The sequence below is a fragment of the Pristis pectinata genome, chromosome 11 (assembly GCF_009764475.1).
Source record: "Pristis pectinata isolate sPriPec2 chromosome 11, sPriPec2.1.pri, whole genome shotgun sequence".
NCBI lineage: Eukaryota > Metazoa > Chordata > Chondrichthyes > Rhinopristiformes > Pristidae > Pristis > Pristis pectinata.
The window spans coordinates 36,431,711-36,450,429 of NC_067415.1; the positions used below are offsets into that span (position 1 = coordinate 36,431,711).

An 18,719-nucleotide genomic window follows, 5' to 3' on the forward strand; every position below is an offset into this window, starting at 1 on the left:
TTGGTTACTTGCCACAATCTCTTTGTGTGACCATCTTTTTAACGCTCTTGTGAAGCACCTTAGAATACTTTCATTACATTAAAAACTTAAAGCAGCAACAAAAATTATGATTTTTTAATTAGAAAATAAAATGCCATTTTAGAAGACACAAAGGAATTATTCCAACATCCATTACTCACTTCTACAATTTATGTGATCCTAAATAGTCACATTACCAAAGTACAAACATTCAATTTTCAGCATGTAAGAAATTACTTCAAGCTGATTAGATACAACAGTTTTCAGAATAAAAAAGAGAAAGCGTTAGGACGCCGGGAACAACTTACATTTGTAATTGTTTGCAATCCCGCGATTCCAGCCTTGGCAATAATATTCAAGAAAAAGATTAACATGTTGGCATAATATTTGCATAAAGCTTAAACATTGTAATATTTACGGCCTGTATATTGTTGCTTTAATATCATCATAATTAACATTAGCCCATGCCGCATGGATTGGGAATAATAGGGGCCAAGTGGAGGAATTCCCATCATAATGTGGTGGTTGTAGTAGCGGTGGTAATCATTCTGAGTGGCATCTTGGTAAACGCTCCTCCAATGTGCAACAGCTTCTTCAAATTTCTGCAGTTGATTTTAAAAATCAATTGATTCTTTCCAGTAACTTTTTATTGTAATCATTTTAAACTAAAATGCAAAGGAGTGCACTGCCTTGTCATAGACATAGGGACATACAACATGGAAAGAGGCCTCAGCCCACAGAACCTGTGCTGATCATCAACCCACCCATTGCAATAATCCTACATTAAATCACATTTTTAATTCTCCCCGTATTCTCATCAAACTAACACACAGATTCCATCACTCAGTTACTCTTGAGCACAATTTACAGCCGCCAATTAACTTACCAACTCGCATGTCTTTGGATGTGGAGGAAACCGGACCATCGGAAGGAAAGCTACACGATCACTGGGAACATGCAAATTCCACACAGGCAGTACTTGAGGTCAGGATTGAATCTGGGTCTCTGATGCTGTGAGGCATCAGCTCAACTATCTGGAGCAAAACACTGCTGGAGGAACTCTGTGGGTCAAGCAGCATCTGTGTCTGAGAGAGAGTGTCAGAGAGAGAGGGAGAGAGAGAGCGTCAGAGAAAGGAGAGAGAGTGTGTGTCAGAGAAAGAGAGAGAGCGTGTCAGAGTTTTTTTTTGATGTTCTGGGTTGTGACCCCACACCAGGACACTGCTGGATGTTAAAAGTTTCAGGAACAGAGCTTCCTCAGTGTGGTATTGGAAGCCCTGCCATTTCTCAGGCCAAGCCACTGGATTCTGAGGTGTTTCAGACCAGCAGGTTAAGCACTCTGCATTCTCATTACATGAGAACATCCAAGGGGATTTTACAGGTGGTAAGTCCAGGTTAGTAGATTCCCGCCATTGTTTCTGTACAGCAGCTAAATCATTTGTAGAGTTAAGTTGTAGAGTTGTGCAGCATGGGAACAGGCCATTTGGCCCATGCTGACCATCATACCCACCTATGGTAATCCCACTTAGCAGCATCAATTCCATATCCCTTAGTGACTTGCTCATTCAAGTACCAGGCAATGCCTCTTAGATGTTGTTAACTATTCCTTCATACATGACCTCGTCTGGCAGCTCATTCCAGATACCAACTACTCTGAAAAAATTATTCCTCGCTTCCCCTTTAAACCACCTCTCCCTCACCTTAAACCTATGCCCTCTAATTTTTGACACCCCTATCATGGAAACACACTGGCCATCTACTCCAGCTATGCCTCTCATATAATTTTTATACACCTCTATCATGTCACCCTACACCCTAGGGAAAACAGACCCAGCCTATCAAAACTGAAGCCCTTCAATCTAGGAGAGATCCAAGAGAGGATCTTTTTGGTCATTTCTTCTTTTGACTAATGCTTTACAATCCACATTTTTAGAAAAGACTTTTTGATTCTCTTTAACATTAGCTGTTAGTGTATTTTCAAACTTTCTTTTTGCCTTCCTAATTTAAGATCATCACTAAAACTTCGTTATTCAGCTTGGATTTCTATTTTGAACCTAAGTTTTACCCTTTTTTCCTGTATATCATCAGCCTTTGTTTTGCACTTAAGTTCCCGGTCTTCTCTTTCAAATAACAGAACCACAGCAATTATGTCGTCTGCATTTCTTCACCCATCCACCCTGCCTTGTCAATTTCACACAGTCCTTGAAAGCAATTAACACCCTCAAGGCAGGAGAAGAGGCAAGGGGAAAAAGTCACAAAGCCAGTAAAGTTGATGATTGAGAACTGTGGAAACTACTCACAGCTTCAGAAAATCCCATGTCAATGAACTGCTGGTACCACTGCTGAACATCATCGCGAGATCTATCCCAAAGGTGCCGTTTTGAACGTTTCAAACTGTTCAAAAACTCATTAGCTTTTGATTCAGAAACCGAAGCAGTCAATTTCTCTCCAGCTAAAAGATGTTTTAAAAACAGTGAAAATGTTTGAACCAAATTAGTAAGTACTTGTTTTTGCTTATAACTTAAAACATTCAATTAATTAAGTGCTGAAGTTATGATGTACCAGTTCTATAAATGTTCTACTTATGGAAATGGAAATACATAGGGCCCGATTTCGTGATAGAAATAATGATAAGACTAACATGAGAGTACAGAAGCAGGGGTCTATCATCTCAAACCTATTCCACCATTCAATAAGATTGGAACAGATCTGATCTTGGCTTAAGCTCCAGTTTCCTGTCTGCTCCCCATAAACTTCGAAAGACTTTTGGTCTAACCTCAGCCTTGAGTACACTCAACGATTCAGCGTTCAACTTTATAGAGACGATAATCCAATGATTCATGACCACATGAGAAGAAATACCTCCTGCTTTATCTTAAATGGACAAGTCTTTATTCTAAAGACATACGGCCTAGTTCTAGATTTATCCAAGAGAGGAACCTGTCTCAGAACCCAAGGTGTTTCAATAAGATCACTTCTCATTCTTCTAAATGCCAATGAGCATAGGTCAAACCTGCTCAAGTTTTCCTCATAAGAGAACCCCTTAATCCTAGTAGTCAAAGCAGTGACCCTTCTCTAAAATGCCTCCAATGCAAATAAATCTCTGCTTAAATAAGGTGCTCAAGTTAAACACTACTCTAGGTATGGTCTCATCAATGCCCTGTACCACTGTAACTAGGCTTTCCTCCATTGGTTTGGAGTAAGAGGCCAGCATTCCATTTTCTTTCCTAATTACTTCCTGTTAACATATTTCACATACAAGAACACTTGGATCCCTCTGTATAGCAGCATTCTGTAGTCCATCACCATTCCATCTTTCTATTCTTCCTACAAAGAAGATAACCTCATGTCTTAACAATTTACACTCTATTTTGTTCATTTGCTTAACTTATCCATATTCCACTCTGGCCTGTATCCTCCTCGTAACTTGTTTTCAAAATTCTTTTCGTATCTTTGTATTGTCATCTAAGTCATGAGAATATAGTTAAGGCCCCAGCACAGATCTCTGGCATTATAAGAACATAAGAAAATAGCAGGAGTCAGCCCCTCAAGCCTGTCCTATTCAATATGATCAGAGCTGATCTGCCTCAGGCCTCAATTTCCTCTTCTGTGCCTAATCCCAATAGCCCTCAAATTCTCTGATCTTTTAAAAGTTTATCTACTTCCTCTTTAAATACCCCCAATGATCTAGCATCTACAACCCCCCATGGTAGAGGATTCCAGAGATTCACCACCTTCTGTGAGAGCATCAACATACTACCCATTTATCCTGACATTCTGCTTTCTGATAGTTGGCCAATCCATTGCCCTTGTTAATGTATTAACTACTGAAGCTTAAAGTGGTACTTCATCAAAATGCTATTTGAAAATGCAATTAGCCACTAAATGCAAGTCTGTCATCAATTTCTGATGGCTATCTTTGTATAGTTAATAAGTGGATAAGAGAAACATCTAGTTTTTGGGGGTGGCACGATAGCGTAGCGGTTAGCGCAACGCTATTACAGCACCAGCGATCGGGGTTCAATTCCCGTCACTGTCTGTAAGGAGTTTGTACATTCTCCCCGTGTCTGCGTGGGTTTCCTCCGGGTGCTCCGGTTTCCTCCCACATTGCAAAGACGTACGGGTAGGTTAATTTGGGTTTAACATTGGCGGCGCAGACTCGTTGGGCTGGAAGGGACTGTTACCACGCCGTAAATAAAATTTTAATTTAATTTAAAATTTAAAAGGAAATGATATGGACAAATACAGAAGTTGGGAATAGTTTGTTGTATTTACTCAGCAGTGACCAGAAAAAAAATCCATCCCATTGAGTCTTTTGGAAAACATGGATAGAATTGAAAGTTGTTCAGTTATGGTTCTAGCCATAACTGATTAGGAAAATATTTCCCAATTCAATTGAATGCAGGGATACAATAGCATGCCCATACCAGAGTATGCCATTTGTTGCATTTGCTAGTCTATATAATCTTGATCCTTTATGTATCTTTACTATGAAGACTTTAGTTCTGGGCCAGATATTTAATTTGTAATTTTGAACAAATGAGTTTTTTCCCTATCCATCCTTCTAATAAGAATAAATTCAACAGTCGATAGTGACCAAATTTAAAACTGAGTTGCACTGTACTGTGTATATCATAATGATGCAAATAAGGGCACAATTATCCATTAAAACTGAGTAACTATTTTCACAGTATTGTAATGGCTGCTTGACAAACTAGATACAAAATAAAGTTACTTAATTCCCTTAGTAATACTAGGATGTGTAGAAAGGACAAAGTAGTATCACGCTAAAAGGACTACACTGACATTCTGTGAGACAGTGGCTAGACCCAAGCTGAATTAGTGTGTACAGTTTTGGTTGTGTTACATGGACAGAAGTGAAGCTGTCAAAAGAGGGACACTAGGAAGCTCCTGAGCTTTGAAGTCCTCAATTGTCACGGTAAACGGAGTTGAAGCCTATTCCTCTGTACAGCATTGACCTGGAACTCTACAACATGTGTGGGTAAACTATACTACGCAGAATAAGGTAAATGACAGGGCATGACTTTAACAGAATCTTATGTTAAACAAGCTTAAAGAAACTTTCATTTACACAGAATCTTGTTGGCACTTGGAATATGTTTGGATGTGTATGATTTGATTTGCTACCAGAGTTCAGAAAAGAACTGGATGATTTTCTTTCTGTAGCTGATGAGCGAGTAGGTGGTGAGACGAGAATGAGTGCAATATTCAGCTCTTCTGCTTCTTCAAGAGTATTTCAATGGCCGCATCTAACAAATGGTTTGTGCTTAGGTTGATAATTAAAGTATGCAATATACACCAAAATGATATCCCTCAACACGTCTTTTCTGAATCATCTTGCGCAGTTTATTTCCACTTGACCCACCTGCAAAAAGAATAAATTAGTGGGAAATTGTTCAGTGGGACATTCATTGGTCGTTGAACCAAGAGCAGTCACGACACACACATGTATGTAAACACTACTTCCAATTCATTGGTGTTACCATATGAAGGTTCTCCTGCTTCTATTGCCAAACATGTACTATGTTACAACCAAGGTATCCTTTTCTCTCTAATTATTATGCAACTAGTTTAAGTTGTGGCATTTTCTCCATCTAATCAGTACATCATTGTACCAATAAAAGGCAAATGCCAGCAGTATAAAAAGCAATTACACACTTCAGTTTCTGATTGGTTCTGCCACCTCCACAAATTGGACAAACCTTAATCTGTATGTCATCCTACCAAAGGCTGAGAGACATGAACAACAAACAGTCCAGATGATTGAAATTAATATGTAGAAGTCAATATAGGTCTGCATCTTAAGCATTCCCTTTCTTGGATCTGAGAGGGGGAAAAGATAAATCACTGAAAGCAGGAAGGAAAATCTTGAAACGTGTTAATAGTTCTGGCTCATCTGACTACTAAACTTTTTCCAAGTTTAATCTTGAAAATTGAAAAACAACCAAAACATCATTATCCCGCCCCCCCCCTTTAAATTGCATCCATTTCCAACCCTTTCTGGCTGTCTGGCCCATCGAGCCTGCTTCGCCATTCATTAGATCATGGCTGATCTGGCCGTGGACTCAGCTCTACTACCTGCCTTTCCCCCATAACCCTTTATTCCCCTACTATGCAAAAATCTGTCTGTCTCTTGATTATATTTAATGAGGTAGCCTCTACTGCTTCCCTGGGCAGAGAATTCCACAGATTCACTCCTCTCTGGGAAAAGCAGTTTCTCATTTCTGTCCCAAATCTATTCCCCTGAATCCTGAGGGCTACGTCCCCTAATTCTAGGGGATGCATGCAATTATTCTGGATTCGCACCCAGAGGGATGTTTAGTATCTATCATTGTGTTTACAAGATCTGCAGTCTTGCCACATTAAGTCATGAATGGTGATCGATAATTAAACAGATGCCAGGGCTGAGCAGGTGAGTATCAAGGACAAGACCACATGCAGCCAGAACTTACTCAAGTTCTGTTCAATTTTTTAATGTAAATTTATAAATGCAAGTGTTTCTAACAGCTGTGTTGCTTATAATCTGAAAATGGTGTAGAGGGAACAACTTGCATCTCCAGTTGCTGGATTTCAGGATTACTTTGGGAATCTTGAGCTTCGAGCTAGCACACCTTTTACCTTTTCCTAGTTCTGATGAAGATCATTGACTGAAACATAAACTCTGCCTCTCTCTCCACAGATGCTACCTGAATCTCCAAGTATTACAGCATTTTCTCTCCCTTTTCAGATTTCCAGCATCTGCAGTTTTAGTTTTGCTTTTTGACCTTTACTTCTATTTGGGAGTAAATATACCAGAAAACTAAACATCAAATATATACGTAAGTACCCAAAAGTAGTAGAATGGTCCTTCCAAAATTGCTGAATTGAAGACACCGAAATATTAACTAGAATTTTAATATTAATGTCTCCTTCTACAGCAGGGATATGCTACCCAAAGATGTTTCTAACCCTTGGAATATATCCCATGTGATAAACAAAATGAAAATATACTGGAATTAAATGTCGAAACAATGTTAAACTCCCTGGATAAAAATCTGAAATCCTTCTACTTACTTGGAAACGTGCAAGTCAACAGAAGTACGCAAAAAATCACAAGAAGAAGTTGGCTTGGTTGATGAGACATTTCCCAAGGATGAGTTTGATCAGTAGAATCTTTGAAGACTCAGATGGCTAGAGAGAAGAGAAAAAATATTAAGATGTAGCAAACACTGACCTAGTTAGACTTCGGCTGTGAAAGTGCTGCCTCAATATAACCAACGACGTAAGGAACAGAACCAGCAATAGACCATTTGCCCCCCTTGTGCCTTCTCCACTATTCAATATCATGGCTGATCTTTTACCCTAGATTCACGCTCCTGCATATCCCAAGATTTCCTTAACATACAAGAATTATTGACCTCCTCCTTGAATATACTCAGTGACTGAGCCTGCACAGCATTCTTGGTCGAGAATTCCAAAGATTCATTAGCCTCTAGGTAGAGAAGTTCCTTCTGGATTTTAATCCTGAATGGCCAATGGTTTATTCTGAGATTGCAATTCTTGGTTCTACACCCATTAACCAAGGAAAATATTAGGCCCATATCTATGCTGCAAAGCCCCATAAAATCATCTCTCATTCATCCAAACACAAGTATAGGCAGGACAAATCCAACCAGACCATTCTCAGTCATCCAGTGTGGAAGCTGTTGTCAACGATTGCTCTCAAGCAGCACTTACTCACCAATAACTACTTACCAATACCCAGTCAGGTAGCATATGACCGAGTGTGGCATCACGGTGCTCTGGTAGAACTGAAGTGAAAGGATGTCATAAAGAAAAATATACCAGTGGTGGAGACATACTCCACAAAGAGATAGGTGGTTTGTGGTTGTCAGAAGTCAGTCATCCCGGCCCCGGGAAATCACTGCAGGAGCTCCTTAGGACAATGTCTTGTGTCCAACCATCATCAGCTTCTTCAACCATAACCTGCCTTCCACCAAAAGGTCAGAAATGGGGATGTTTGATGATTGCATAATGTTCATTTCCATTCATAATTCCTCAGCAAATGTAGCAGTCCACGCCCGAGTGCAGCAAGACAACTTTCAGGCATGAATCGACAAGTAGCAAGTAACATGAGGGTCACAAAAGTGCCAGGTAATGACCATCTACCCACCTACCCTCATTCTCAATGGCATTACAAAGACAGAGAATCCCAGGAGTCAATGACCAGAAACTCAGCTTGACCAGTCATTTAAATGCCATGGCTACAAGAGCAGATCAGAAGCAGGGTCCACTGTCTGCAAGGCACCTCAAGAATGCGATGCAGTACTCCCACTTGCCATGAGTGCAGCACCAACAACTCTCAAGAGGTACTTATCTCACCGATGAGCACTTATTTGTTCCTTCCAAAAACGTGGGAATCCACCTGTCTCCGTGGCAGACATTGTAGGCTGCATCAGGAGCATGCTGTTAAGGGTTGCCTCCCTTCTCAGATCGATGCACAGCAAAGTGCCTTCAGTTGTACCAAATTGATTGGGATCCCAGTGGGAAGTGCAAGTTTCTATTTTATTAGACATTTCCAGCTGTCAATCACCCTCTTTTTGGACAATGTTGTGATTTTTGTAAAGGATCTGATTAGGCACCAGCACAAAATGCAATGATGGTTTAGCACACCAAAAAGATTGAAGTTTAATTTCAAGCCTATTGAAAGTTTTGTTGATTCTTCATTGGTGGGAGTTGAGAGACACCATGTAATCGTTAACCTCTAGGTTGCACTATCCCCACAAGTTGACAGCACAAATAGGGAATATTGATTGCAACATGGTATAATTCCACATATAGTTTGAGGGCAAATATCTCACATCCAAAAGCAGTGTCCTCAAATAAGGGCAAGTACAGAGATATGAAGGAAAGGTTTTCTAGAATGGGCAGGGGAAATAGGCTAAAGGAAAGATCAGTAGGTGAGATGCAACCAATATTTAAACGGTTCTGCTCATCAGAAAGAGGCACACAATGAGCCAGATGAACCATCTATTTTAACAAAGGTCAAGGAAAATATTAAATCAAAACCTAGAACATACAAAATGGCAAAAGCTAGTGATAGATTGGAGGACTGGAATTTTGTTTTCAGGAACCAGCAGCAGATGGTGTAAACTGCTAGTGATATCAAAATAAACAGCAAGGGCTTCTATAAATATATAAAAAAAACCAGAGGCAACAAGTATGGAATCCCTGGAGAGCAAGATAGCAGAATTAATAATGGGAAACAAGGAAATGGTGGATAATAAAAACCAGTACTTTTCATCGATTTTCACAGTGGAAGAAGTGTAGATATCCCAAGGATGACAGATGGCTACTTGAAATAGGAGGAAAGAACTTTTAACAATTCCTATCACAAGGGACAAAGTATTGGAAAAAGTTATAGGACTAAAGGCAAATGAGTCACCAGCACTCGTGGGTCTACATCCAAGGGTTATGTAGGAAGTGTCTGCAGAGATAGTAGAACCATTGGTTGAACCTTTTCCAAAACTTACCAAATTCTGGGAAGGTACCATCAAATTAGAAAACTGCAAATGTGAGGCCCTTGTTCCATAAGGGAGGGAGATAAAAAGTGGGAAACTATAGTCAGTTAGTTTAACATCCATTATTGGGAAGATGCTGGAGTCTATATTCAAGGAAGAAATAACTAGTATTTAGAACAGTTTAATGCAATCAAACAGAAACAAAATGGTTTTATGAAAGGGAAATTATGTTTGACAAATTTGCTTAAGTTCTTTGAGGATATGACAAGCAGAGTCAATAGAAAGGAATTTATGAATGTAGAGTATTTGGATTTCCAGAAGGCATTCAATAAGGTGCCACATAAAATGCTAGTGCACGTGATAAAAGCTCACAATATTGGAGGAAGTTCATTCATGTGGATTGATGACTGTCATCTGTGTGATAACCAAAGAATCAGAATTAATGAGTCCTTTTCAGACTGGAAAGACTTAACTAATGGAGGGCCCCAAGAATCAGTCGACTTTCAACTATTTACTATCTATTATTAATGCAAATAATAATTTATCCAAATTTTGCTGATGGAATGAAAATACTGTAGGTGGGTGAACATGCTGTAATGAAGATATATAGCTTCTGCAATAGATATAGAAAGGCTGGGTGCACGAGCAATAACTTGGCAAATGGTGTTTAATTGAGAAAGTGTGAGTCAAATGATAGACAATTACCTAAATGAAGAGACACTGCAAATAAGTACAGAGGGATCTAGGTATTCTTGTACATTAAACTCAAAACAGTTAGCATGCAGGTTCAGCATGTAATTAAGGTGGCAAACAGCACATTGGCCTTCTGTGCTGTAATTGGAGTTTGAAACTAGAGTAGTATTGTTACAACTCTACCAGGTGATGGTGAGGCTGCACCTGAAGCACTTTGTAATAGGTTAGATTTCCTTAATTAAGAAAGGATACACTAGCATTGGAGGCATTCCAGAAGAGATTCACTGGACTAATTCCTGGGAAGGGAGGGCTTTCTATCACAAATGGCTAAAACAGTTAGACCCTTGGAGTTTAGAAGAATGAGAGGTGACTGATTGAAATATATAATGTCCAAAGTGGGCACAACGAGGTAGAGATGTTCCTACTTATGAGAGTGTCGAACAAAGTGACATGGTTACAAGCTAAGGGGCGAGTTATTTAAAACAGTGTGGTGAATCCCTGGAATTCTCTACCCAAGAGGGTTGTGGAGGCCAGAACACTGGAAGTATTTAAAGAAGTAGATACTTTTTTTTATTATTAAAGATTGGCGAATTGAGGGCTATGAGAACTGGAACAGAAGAGGAGACTAGTCAATGATCAGGTAGATTAGCCAGGCAGCTTTGAGGGCCCTACTCCTGCTCTTATTTCCCTGTGCCACTTTGTTCCAATTAAGAGTTGAATTAAAATGTAGGACATTCAGAAGATTAATTACTGATTTTAAAGTACCTTGCCCTGCTGTGTGCAGGTCAGGAACTCAAACTCTCACAGCAATTATTTAAAGCAATGCATTTTACTTGAGAAATTTTGCATCATTCTTCATTTATCAATACCTCTAAATGAGGTGGAGATGTAAATTTAAATGCCTGTTTCTTATACCTGTTCTGCTAGTGTTAGTCTATATCCTGTAGGGGCTCCCCTCTGCTCACAAATGGTCATCATGAATTTGTCCCATTGATTCATCCCTTGCCCTTTCTCTATACCCATATTACTGGCATTTGAAATTTCGGGGCCAGCCATGGGTTTTCATTTTTCTGCAAATGACATGTAGTTTTACCTCAACCATCACTGAAGCCTTTCAGCATATGGTCATCTGACAACTGATTTGCTGACTTATTGTCACATTTCACAAAGAGGTAACTGCTGTGAGAATAGCATGGCTTTATTTTTAATGCAAAGAAGTCTAGATGTCCAATTCACACTTTCACTGTGAAGTAATTAATCAAGGCCACCATTTGAAAATATTAGTTCCTCTCATCCACCAAGTTGTTGAAGGCTTATTAGTATTTGATTAATGAACTCAGCTCACAATTTGATCATGAGTAATGCAATAAATATCTGGAACATTGTGCACAACAAAATCAGCACATTCAAGGCTCTGGGAAGTAAAAACAAAAATAACCAAAAATTTTAGTTCTATTGACTCCAAAAAGAAAATCAAAGTTCAGAAGTTCAACAATATTTTGATGGTTATTTTCTTCAACTTTTGTCTCCATGTTCAATTTAAACAGATCATTACCGTATTTACTGTTAAATAGATCATGTGAAATAGAATGCTATTATCTCTTGCTCAGAGTTTCAACTCCTTTTGTGAAAATTACAAAATGCTTGCTGGTACCTGGGCCCAAGGGTCTTAATAGTGACAGTCTCACTTACAGTAGAGTGAAGGAATCAAGACGAACTGCTTGGCGATGCTTGATTAAATTTACATTTCAGAACTTCATTTGTGAATTCCACAAGCAGCAAGAATTCCAGTCAGCACTGCAATTCCACTTATTTGCAACTGCAGTATAATGTCAAGCAGCAGTGCATTTGAGTAGAAGAATGAGATGGACATACATTCTATTTTTTAATGTCTTCATTCTGTCTGAACCTGTCTTGCACTCTACAACATAAGTTCAATTACTGGTCCTCCCCAGGTTACGAATGCCTGACTCATGGACAACCAATGCATATGAATGAGTGCTTGCTAGACTGGTGGGATGGACTTGCCAGCTGTGTGAGCTGCAGGCATCTTTTGCCGCGTGGGAAGTTGCCCATTGATCCTGTGTCAATTAGACCTGCTGAGAATAAGTTCCTTCATCGCAATGCAGAGCAACTGCTGAGGGAACTGGGTAGTGACAAGGTAATTTTTTGTTTAATGAATTTTGTTTAAATGTTTAACTGATTTTGAATATTGTAATTTAAAAATTTTCCTATTTAATTGATTTTTATAGTTTTTGAATATTTCTGAATGTCAGGCACATTCAAAAATATTCAACATAATTGATGCATTTGACAACAAGGTTAAGAAAATGGGCAATGGGCAGGTGGTTGTCAAATGTTTTCTCAGCTGCTTATGGGCTGAGACTTGTTACAGTGCTCTCCCATCTCCCAACCACGTGACAGCCTTACTGCTGAGCAAGGAGGCTCCAATGCATAGGATCAATGCAGAGGGTTGCAGACTCAGCCAGCTCCATCATGGGCACAACCATTTCCACCATCAAGGACATCTTCAGGAAGTGGTGCCTCAAGGCGGCAGTGGCATCCATCATTAAGGACCTCACCATCCGAGACATGCCCTCTTTTCATGAATACAAATCAGGGATGTGGTACGGGAGCATGAAGACCCAAACTCAACGATCCAGGAACAGTTTCTTCCTTTCCGCCATGAACACTACCTCATTATTTTTTTTTTTGCATTATTTTTGTAATTTATAGATTTCTGTGTCTTTGCACTGCACTGCTGCCACAAAAAAAAATTCACATCATATGTCAGTGATAATAAATCTGATTCATCTGCACACTCCAAACAGCTAGCAAAATCCAAAATAATTAGTGTGTTCTGGAGCAATGCCATCTGGCAACTTCAGAAACATTCCAAATACTAAGATAAATAGTAGCTCTTCATATGATTGCAAAGAACATGATGCAAGACAGAATAAGGAACACGGTGGGAATATGAAAAGTAGTAATAAAAGGCAATAAATTTGAATAATTTTAAGTTCCGGTCATGAGACTAACACTAATTATAATTGAAAATAGATCATAGTTGAGATTAGGAACAAATTTTACAATTTGTCAAAGATATTCTGAACAGAAATTGATAGATAAACTGTCTAGCTGACCTTGAACAAGTAATTATTGTGGCTGATTTAATAATTCAATTATTGTTAGTTAAATGCATTGCAAGGACCATCCAGATCAATGCAACTTTGGATTTGGTTCCTGGTTTACACTATACTAATTAATGGTGGTTGTATCCTGCAACCGGGCAGGAAGGGAAAAGGAACATTTATGTCTTTCCCTTTGAGTTATTGCCAGATGTAATTGTGCTGGAATTGTTGGCAAGGGAATCCTGCATAAATGGAAGCAGTTCATCATTTCCACAATGTGGTCTTTTTTGCGGTTAAGAGACCAAATGCATACTAAGCGTCTTCTGTGCAGAATGTCTCCATACAGTCTGCAAATATTGCCCAGCGTTTCTGGATATCCATCACCTCTCTGCCCACTCTAACCTCTCAATCTGTGCTTCCTGTGGTGTTCCAATGAACCCTAATGCAAGTTTAAAGAACAGGACATCTTTCCATCAAACACATTACAGCTTTCTAGGTTCAACATGCAGTTCAGGAATTTCAGGTGATCACCATTGCTCCCATGTTCAGAGACAGTGGGTGTTGATAATGATTCGGCTATTAGTTACACCTTCACCAGACTCATCTTTTGTAGTCATCTTTCACTTCGAGCAATCATCTCCGGCATCTCTCTCCTGCCTTCCACCCTATCACTCTATACTTACTTAAAAACTTCCACCTCCAGCTTTTACCAATTCTGATGAAAGGTCATTGACCTGAAGATTTAATTCCCTCCCCCCCACAGACAATGCCTTGCTTAATGAGTAATCCCAAACATATTTTTTTTAAAAAATCAAGATTACGAGCATTTCCAGAACAACTGAATAAATAAATACAGGATAGGGTTGGATGTGGTTTTGTCCTGGGAAACTACAGCTTCATTTGTGTCTCCTTTGGCCATGCCCATAAACACGTAAGGAAACAGACTCTTTCTGCATTCTGTTATTGCTTTTCTTTTTGTACTACCTCGATGTACTTGTGTTTGGAATGATCTGTCCGGATTGCATGGAAAACAAAGCTTTTCCACTGCATCTCGATACATGTGACAATAATAAACCAATTATGCAATTCTCTCATCTTATTGATGGTTCAACAATATCCAGCTGCACTAGATTCCAGAACACTGCGGCAGTACTGCCCTATACTGTATGTATTCACTCATTCAATTTTACAGACAGAAACAGACTTTGTAGGTCATTGGTCCACAATGATACAAAATATACAATTAATGAAAAATAGAGGGCACAGGGTTATCAATTTGTGGAGCCAAGTAGTCATTGAAGCAGAAATTTTAAGGATAGTTTAGATGTGTGACTGAAGGAAAGACGATTGTGGGAACAGTTCACGTTGAGGGTGAATAATGTGGACTGGTTAACCCAAAGAATCCATTTCTCTGTTTGGTATCTGTAATTCTATGCAACTTCTTTACCAGCTTCTTCAATGCTTCCTTTGTGAAAACATCTAGAGCACAGAAATATAACACTGTTGTTATTCTTATATTCTTTGACCTCCCCGTGTTCTTCAACATCGGTGGCCATTGCATTCGCCTCAAATGCCTCTCAAGTTCAGCTCTGTAGTACCAACCCTCATGATTTCTTTACCTCCAACCAGAGTTGCATCAAATGGCTACATTCTTACTTTTACAATCATTGTTGATGGAACCCAAAGCCACGCCTTTGTAAAGCAGAGTTAGATTTACTTCACCTTCTCATTTATTAACCCCATGGGCACTTATTTCTACTTCCAAATTCCTAACTAACATCAAGGCTTGCATTGGCCAGAAATTGGTTCCTAGTATAAAGTTAGCACAATTAAAGCCATCCTTCTCACTCCAGAAATATATCATTTACTTTTGCCACAATACCAACTACTCTCCCAGCCTACACCCAGCAATAACTTGGCCCGACTTCAACTTCCTTTGTTATCTGGATGCGAGGAAGGAACTTTCACCTTCACAATCTCCACTCCCTCAACACCACTTCGTCCTTCTGATATCAAAACCCAATCCACATCTAATGGCTGCTTTTTTCCAAAAAAAAGATTACAGTTATTAATAGCACTGACTTTTCATAAGTCACAAGACACAGGAATGTAGTTCTTCAATGTTTTAAGGCTTACAAACTCCTAACATCAGTTGGCAAGTACTTCTTGGCTTCATTTCCTGCATTTTTATACACTTAGTAATGGGTTACAATGACAACCCTAACAGTCATGAACTCATCAACTGCAGGCCACTTGGAGAGGAGCCAAAGCAGACCCCCCAGTTAAATTACCTCATGCAGAAACAGAGTAGTGATGTGGAGTTCTGAGATCTGGTGCAGCTGGATATTGTTCAACAGCCAAGGGAAGTGGACACAATCATTGTATAAAACCTCACTGCTTGAGCATCTGTTCCCTCACAGATTTACAGGCATGGCCAGACAAGGCACAAAGGAAGCTGTAGCTTCCCAGGCAAAACCTGTCCTGTATTCATTTATATTCCCTTTATTTTTGAGTGATAGAAGAAATGCCAGCCACTCAGTCACAATAGCATGGAATATAGTGGCACAGGCTGCATGAGGGGGCAGAAGGCAACAACAGTACTGAGAAGCTCTCACTTATTCCTGCCAATGGGAAAAACCTGTGGAAGAAATTAGATTACATTTAAGATCAAACATATAACCACAACACAAATAAGTCTAGCTATTCAATCTAAGTGGCATTCTATCCTGGCGCCACTGGAAACAAGGTTTACCCTCTACCGCAGATTCCACAAAATTCAAACATTACATTAGCTTTAATGTAGAACAAAAGTTCCTGCGTACATTTTGTACTGGAGTTAGGTAGGTTTTTGTTTTACTCATTTTGCTAATAGAGTTATGAACTTCCGAAGCTTTGAACTTCATTTGATTCACTGGAATTCTTTCCTTGCAGCATTTGCATACAACAAGAACAAAGTGGTAAAAGGAGACACAAGTAAACAGAATATTTTATTAATCAACATACATGTGATTTTCTTCCCCCAATTTTTATCTAAACTCTCAACCAATTTTTGTTTTTTTTTTCCTGGTATTATAAAACATTGTACCTAGAGGACTGGCATACATGCTTTTCCCAGTGCTCTGCAAATGTATCAATTAATAAAATGAAAAAGATATTTGCTGTCATACTCTGTATTGATAATTGCTTTGCAGCATCCAGTGGATTTGGCAGAAATCATAAGATTATATTTTCTCCTGCTTTAAAGGAGACATATAATAAACACACATAATCTCTACCATCATTTTCACAACAGACTTCATATGAGGTCAAAGCAAATAATCAAAATTACGAATAAAATTAACGTGCCATTAATTTATGCAGGGCCTTACTGAAATTATTTTGATAGAAACTGACCATTCAACCACCCCCAAATTGAAGTCTCAGAATTTGGAATTACTTCCAAAAAAAATGCACCCAAATATTTGGCAAGCTTGTTTTTGGGGAAATTAAATAATACCATGGAAAATTAATCTAGTAGTTTCTTCTATTCAAACACTGGCTAAAAATACCCAAAACATTAAGATTCAGCAAGAACAAATTTGATCACAATACTTTACTGTTTTATTAACACTTCAAAAACTTCCTCCTTGCACTTTAAAGATAACTTGCCAAACAGCTGAAATGTAATTCTAGGTGCTAAAATTACAACGTGTATAATTTTACAAAAGCAGTAAGGTAACTTAAAATTCACAGGACTTTGAACCCTAAAAGTATAAGGTCTTTAGGTCAGCAATTCTACAAATTATATTCTATGTAAACTACTTATTTGTCCATCTCTTCTCTAGAAAGGCAGCACAATGTTCATTTTCCATTGAATGTTCTTTGAGCTAAATATGAAAGTTTTACAGTTCTATTGCTAAGAAAAAGAAAATCTCACAGAACAGATGTCAGTCTTAAACCCCTACAATGTTTGTTTTTCAATCCAGTCACAGCTTACCTTTGACAAAACAACTTTTCTTTCACTTTTCCGCCCAAGTGTTCTGAAGAGTAGATTTTCAGTCCACAGCAAGTCTCCTTCTCAATCTAGCACAGTTAAGTCTGACCTAGTGAATGGTCTCTGAACAGAGCAACATCTAGAAATGAATCAGCTAAGCTCACAGCAGTTTCGTCATCATAGAAAGTCTGCCAACATGCATTAAATAAGACACACAGACCTGACAATGCCTTCAATTCAAATAGAATAATTTTTGAAGCTGCTATAGATTGTAAACAGATGTCTGTATGATGCGTGGCATTAAGAATTTGATGATACTGCATTTGGTTCCTATTAACAAAAATCTGTGCCAGATTTGCAGTTCAAAATGATTGCTCAGCATTAAAAAATTGTTTTTCTGTCATCTTTCATTAATTGTCAAGTAAACTGACACTCATTTTTATAAATATGAACAAAACAATACTAGGTTTAATGCATAGACTACCCTAAATTCAATTTGTTTGATAATTTTAAACACAATTGCCACATGTGCTACTTAAATTATTTAATATTTAGCCTAGAAAATGACCATACCTGCTGCAGACTGTTAGATCAGATCAAATGGGATACACCATAATATCAGTTTTCAGTTTACACAAAAATATCTCCAGTTTCTCTGAAAACTGAGCATACAGAGTGTTAGTTTTCCAGCTCATAGGGAAACATGCATATTAGAATCAGCAAACTACCATTGCTCAACAATTTTATTTTAAAGCATCTTGGCTAAACTGGAATATATTACATATTTAATAATTACAATTATCATCTCAGATATCTCCAGTTACAGAATACATCTATTTCAATTAGTGAGAGAATGTATGCAGCAGCACAGAGCAAAATCTCTCTTCACCTGCCACAAATGCAATTTTGGTAAAGTACTTTAATGTCATATAGAATGTAAACTTTGGATAGATAAGGACATTTCTCCCCGAAAAGTTCTTCACCCGCCCCCTCACCCCACCCCACATTTATTCCTTGTTTAGCAAAAATACAGAAAATATGCAATGCTTCCCACATGAAAAGCTTGTGTTCTATGTTATTTTGGTCATGTGGTTTCAAAACAATTAAAATACAAAATTGTACTTTTGATTTTTTTCATCACTACACCAGTTAGAAGATGAGACTGTTTTCTGGTTTAATACTTTACTTCCACTTGCATGGTCTGTAAGCTAGTGTTGAAAGTTCCTTTTGATAGAAATTTGGCATTAAAAACAATAGAGCCACAGACTTACAGGTGGCTAGGTAGATGCTCTGACACACAAATACATAGGGTAATTGAAATTCTTTGGGGCTGCAGATGTAGGTAATGATATGCTTCGGAGATCTCTGCAAAGGCCTCCTTTATTT

General features: G+C 38.5%; 1 protein-coding gene across 1 annotated transcript; it reads right to left on the reverse strand.

The window, feature by feature from the left end:
- Nucleotides 1–99: 99 nt before the first annotated feature.
- LOC127576114 (augurin-like) lies at nucleotides 100–17,508 on the reverse strand. The gene is made up of 5 exons (XM_052026500.1): nucleotides 17,337–17,508; nucleotides 7,090–7,206; nucleotides 5,354–5,401; nucleotides 2,316–2,467; nucleotides 100–620 (listed from the first exon to the last, which is right to left on the reverse strand). The coding sequence occupies exons 2-5, from the start codon at nucleotides 7,157–7,159 to the stop codon at nucleotides 417–419; spliced, it is 474 nt and encodes a 157-aa protein (XP_051882460.1). The 5' UTR covers nucleotides 7,160–7,206; nucleotides 17,337–17,508; the 3' UTR covers nucleotides 100–416.
- Nucleotides 17,509–18,719: the final 1,211 nt, after the last annotated feature.

Bases quoted from the DNA above. Each gene is read 5' to 3' on its own strand.
- LOC127576114 (XM_052026500.1), bottom strand. From the start codon at position 7,159: ATGTCTCATCAACCAAGCCAACTTCTTCTTGTGATTTTTTGCGTACTT. The intron at 5,402-7,089 runs GTAAGTAGAAGG...TTCTTTTTGCAG, and splicing joins GTTGACTTGCACGTTTCCAA to GTGGGTCAAGTGGAAATAAA. The intron at 2,468-5,353 runs TTGAGGGATATC...AACATCTTTTAG, and splicing joins GATGATTCAGAAAAGACGTG to CTGGAGAGAAATTGACTGCT.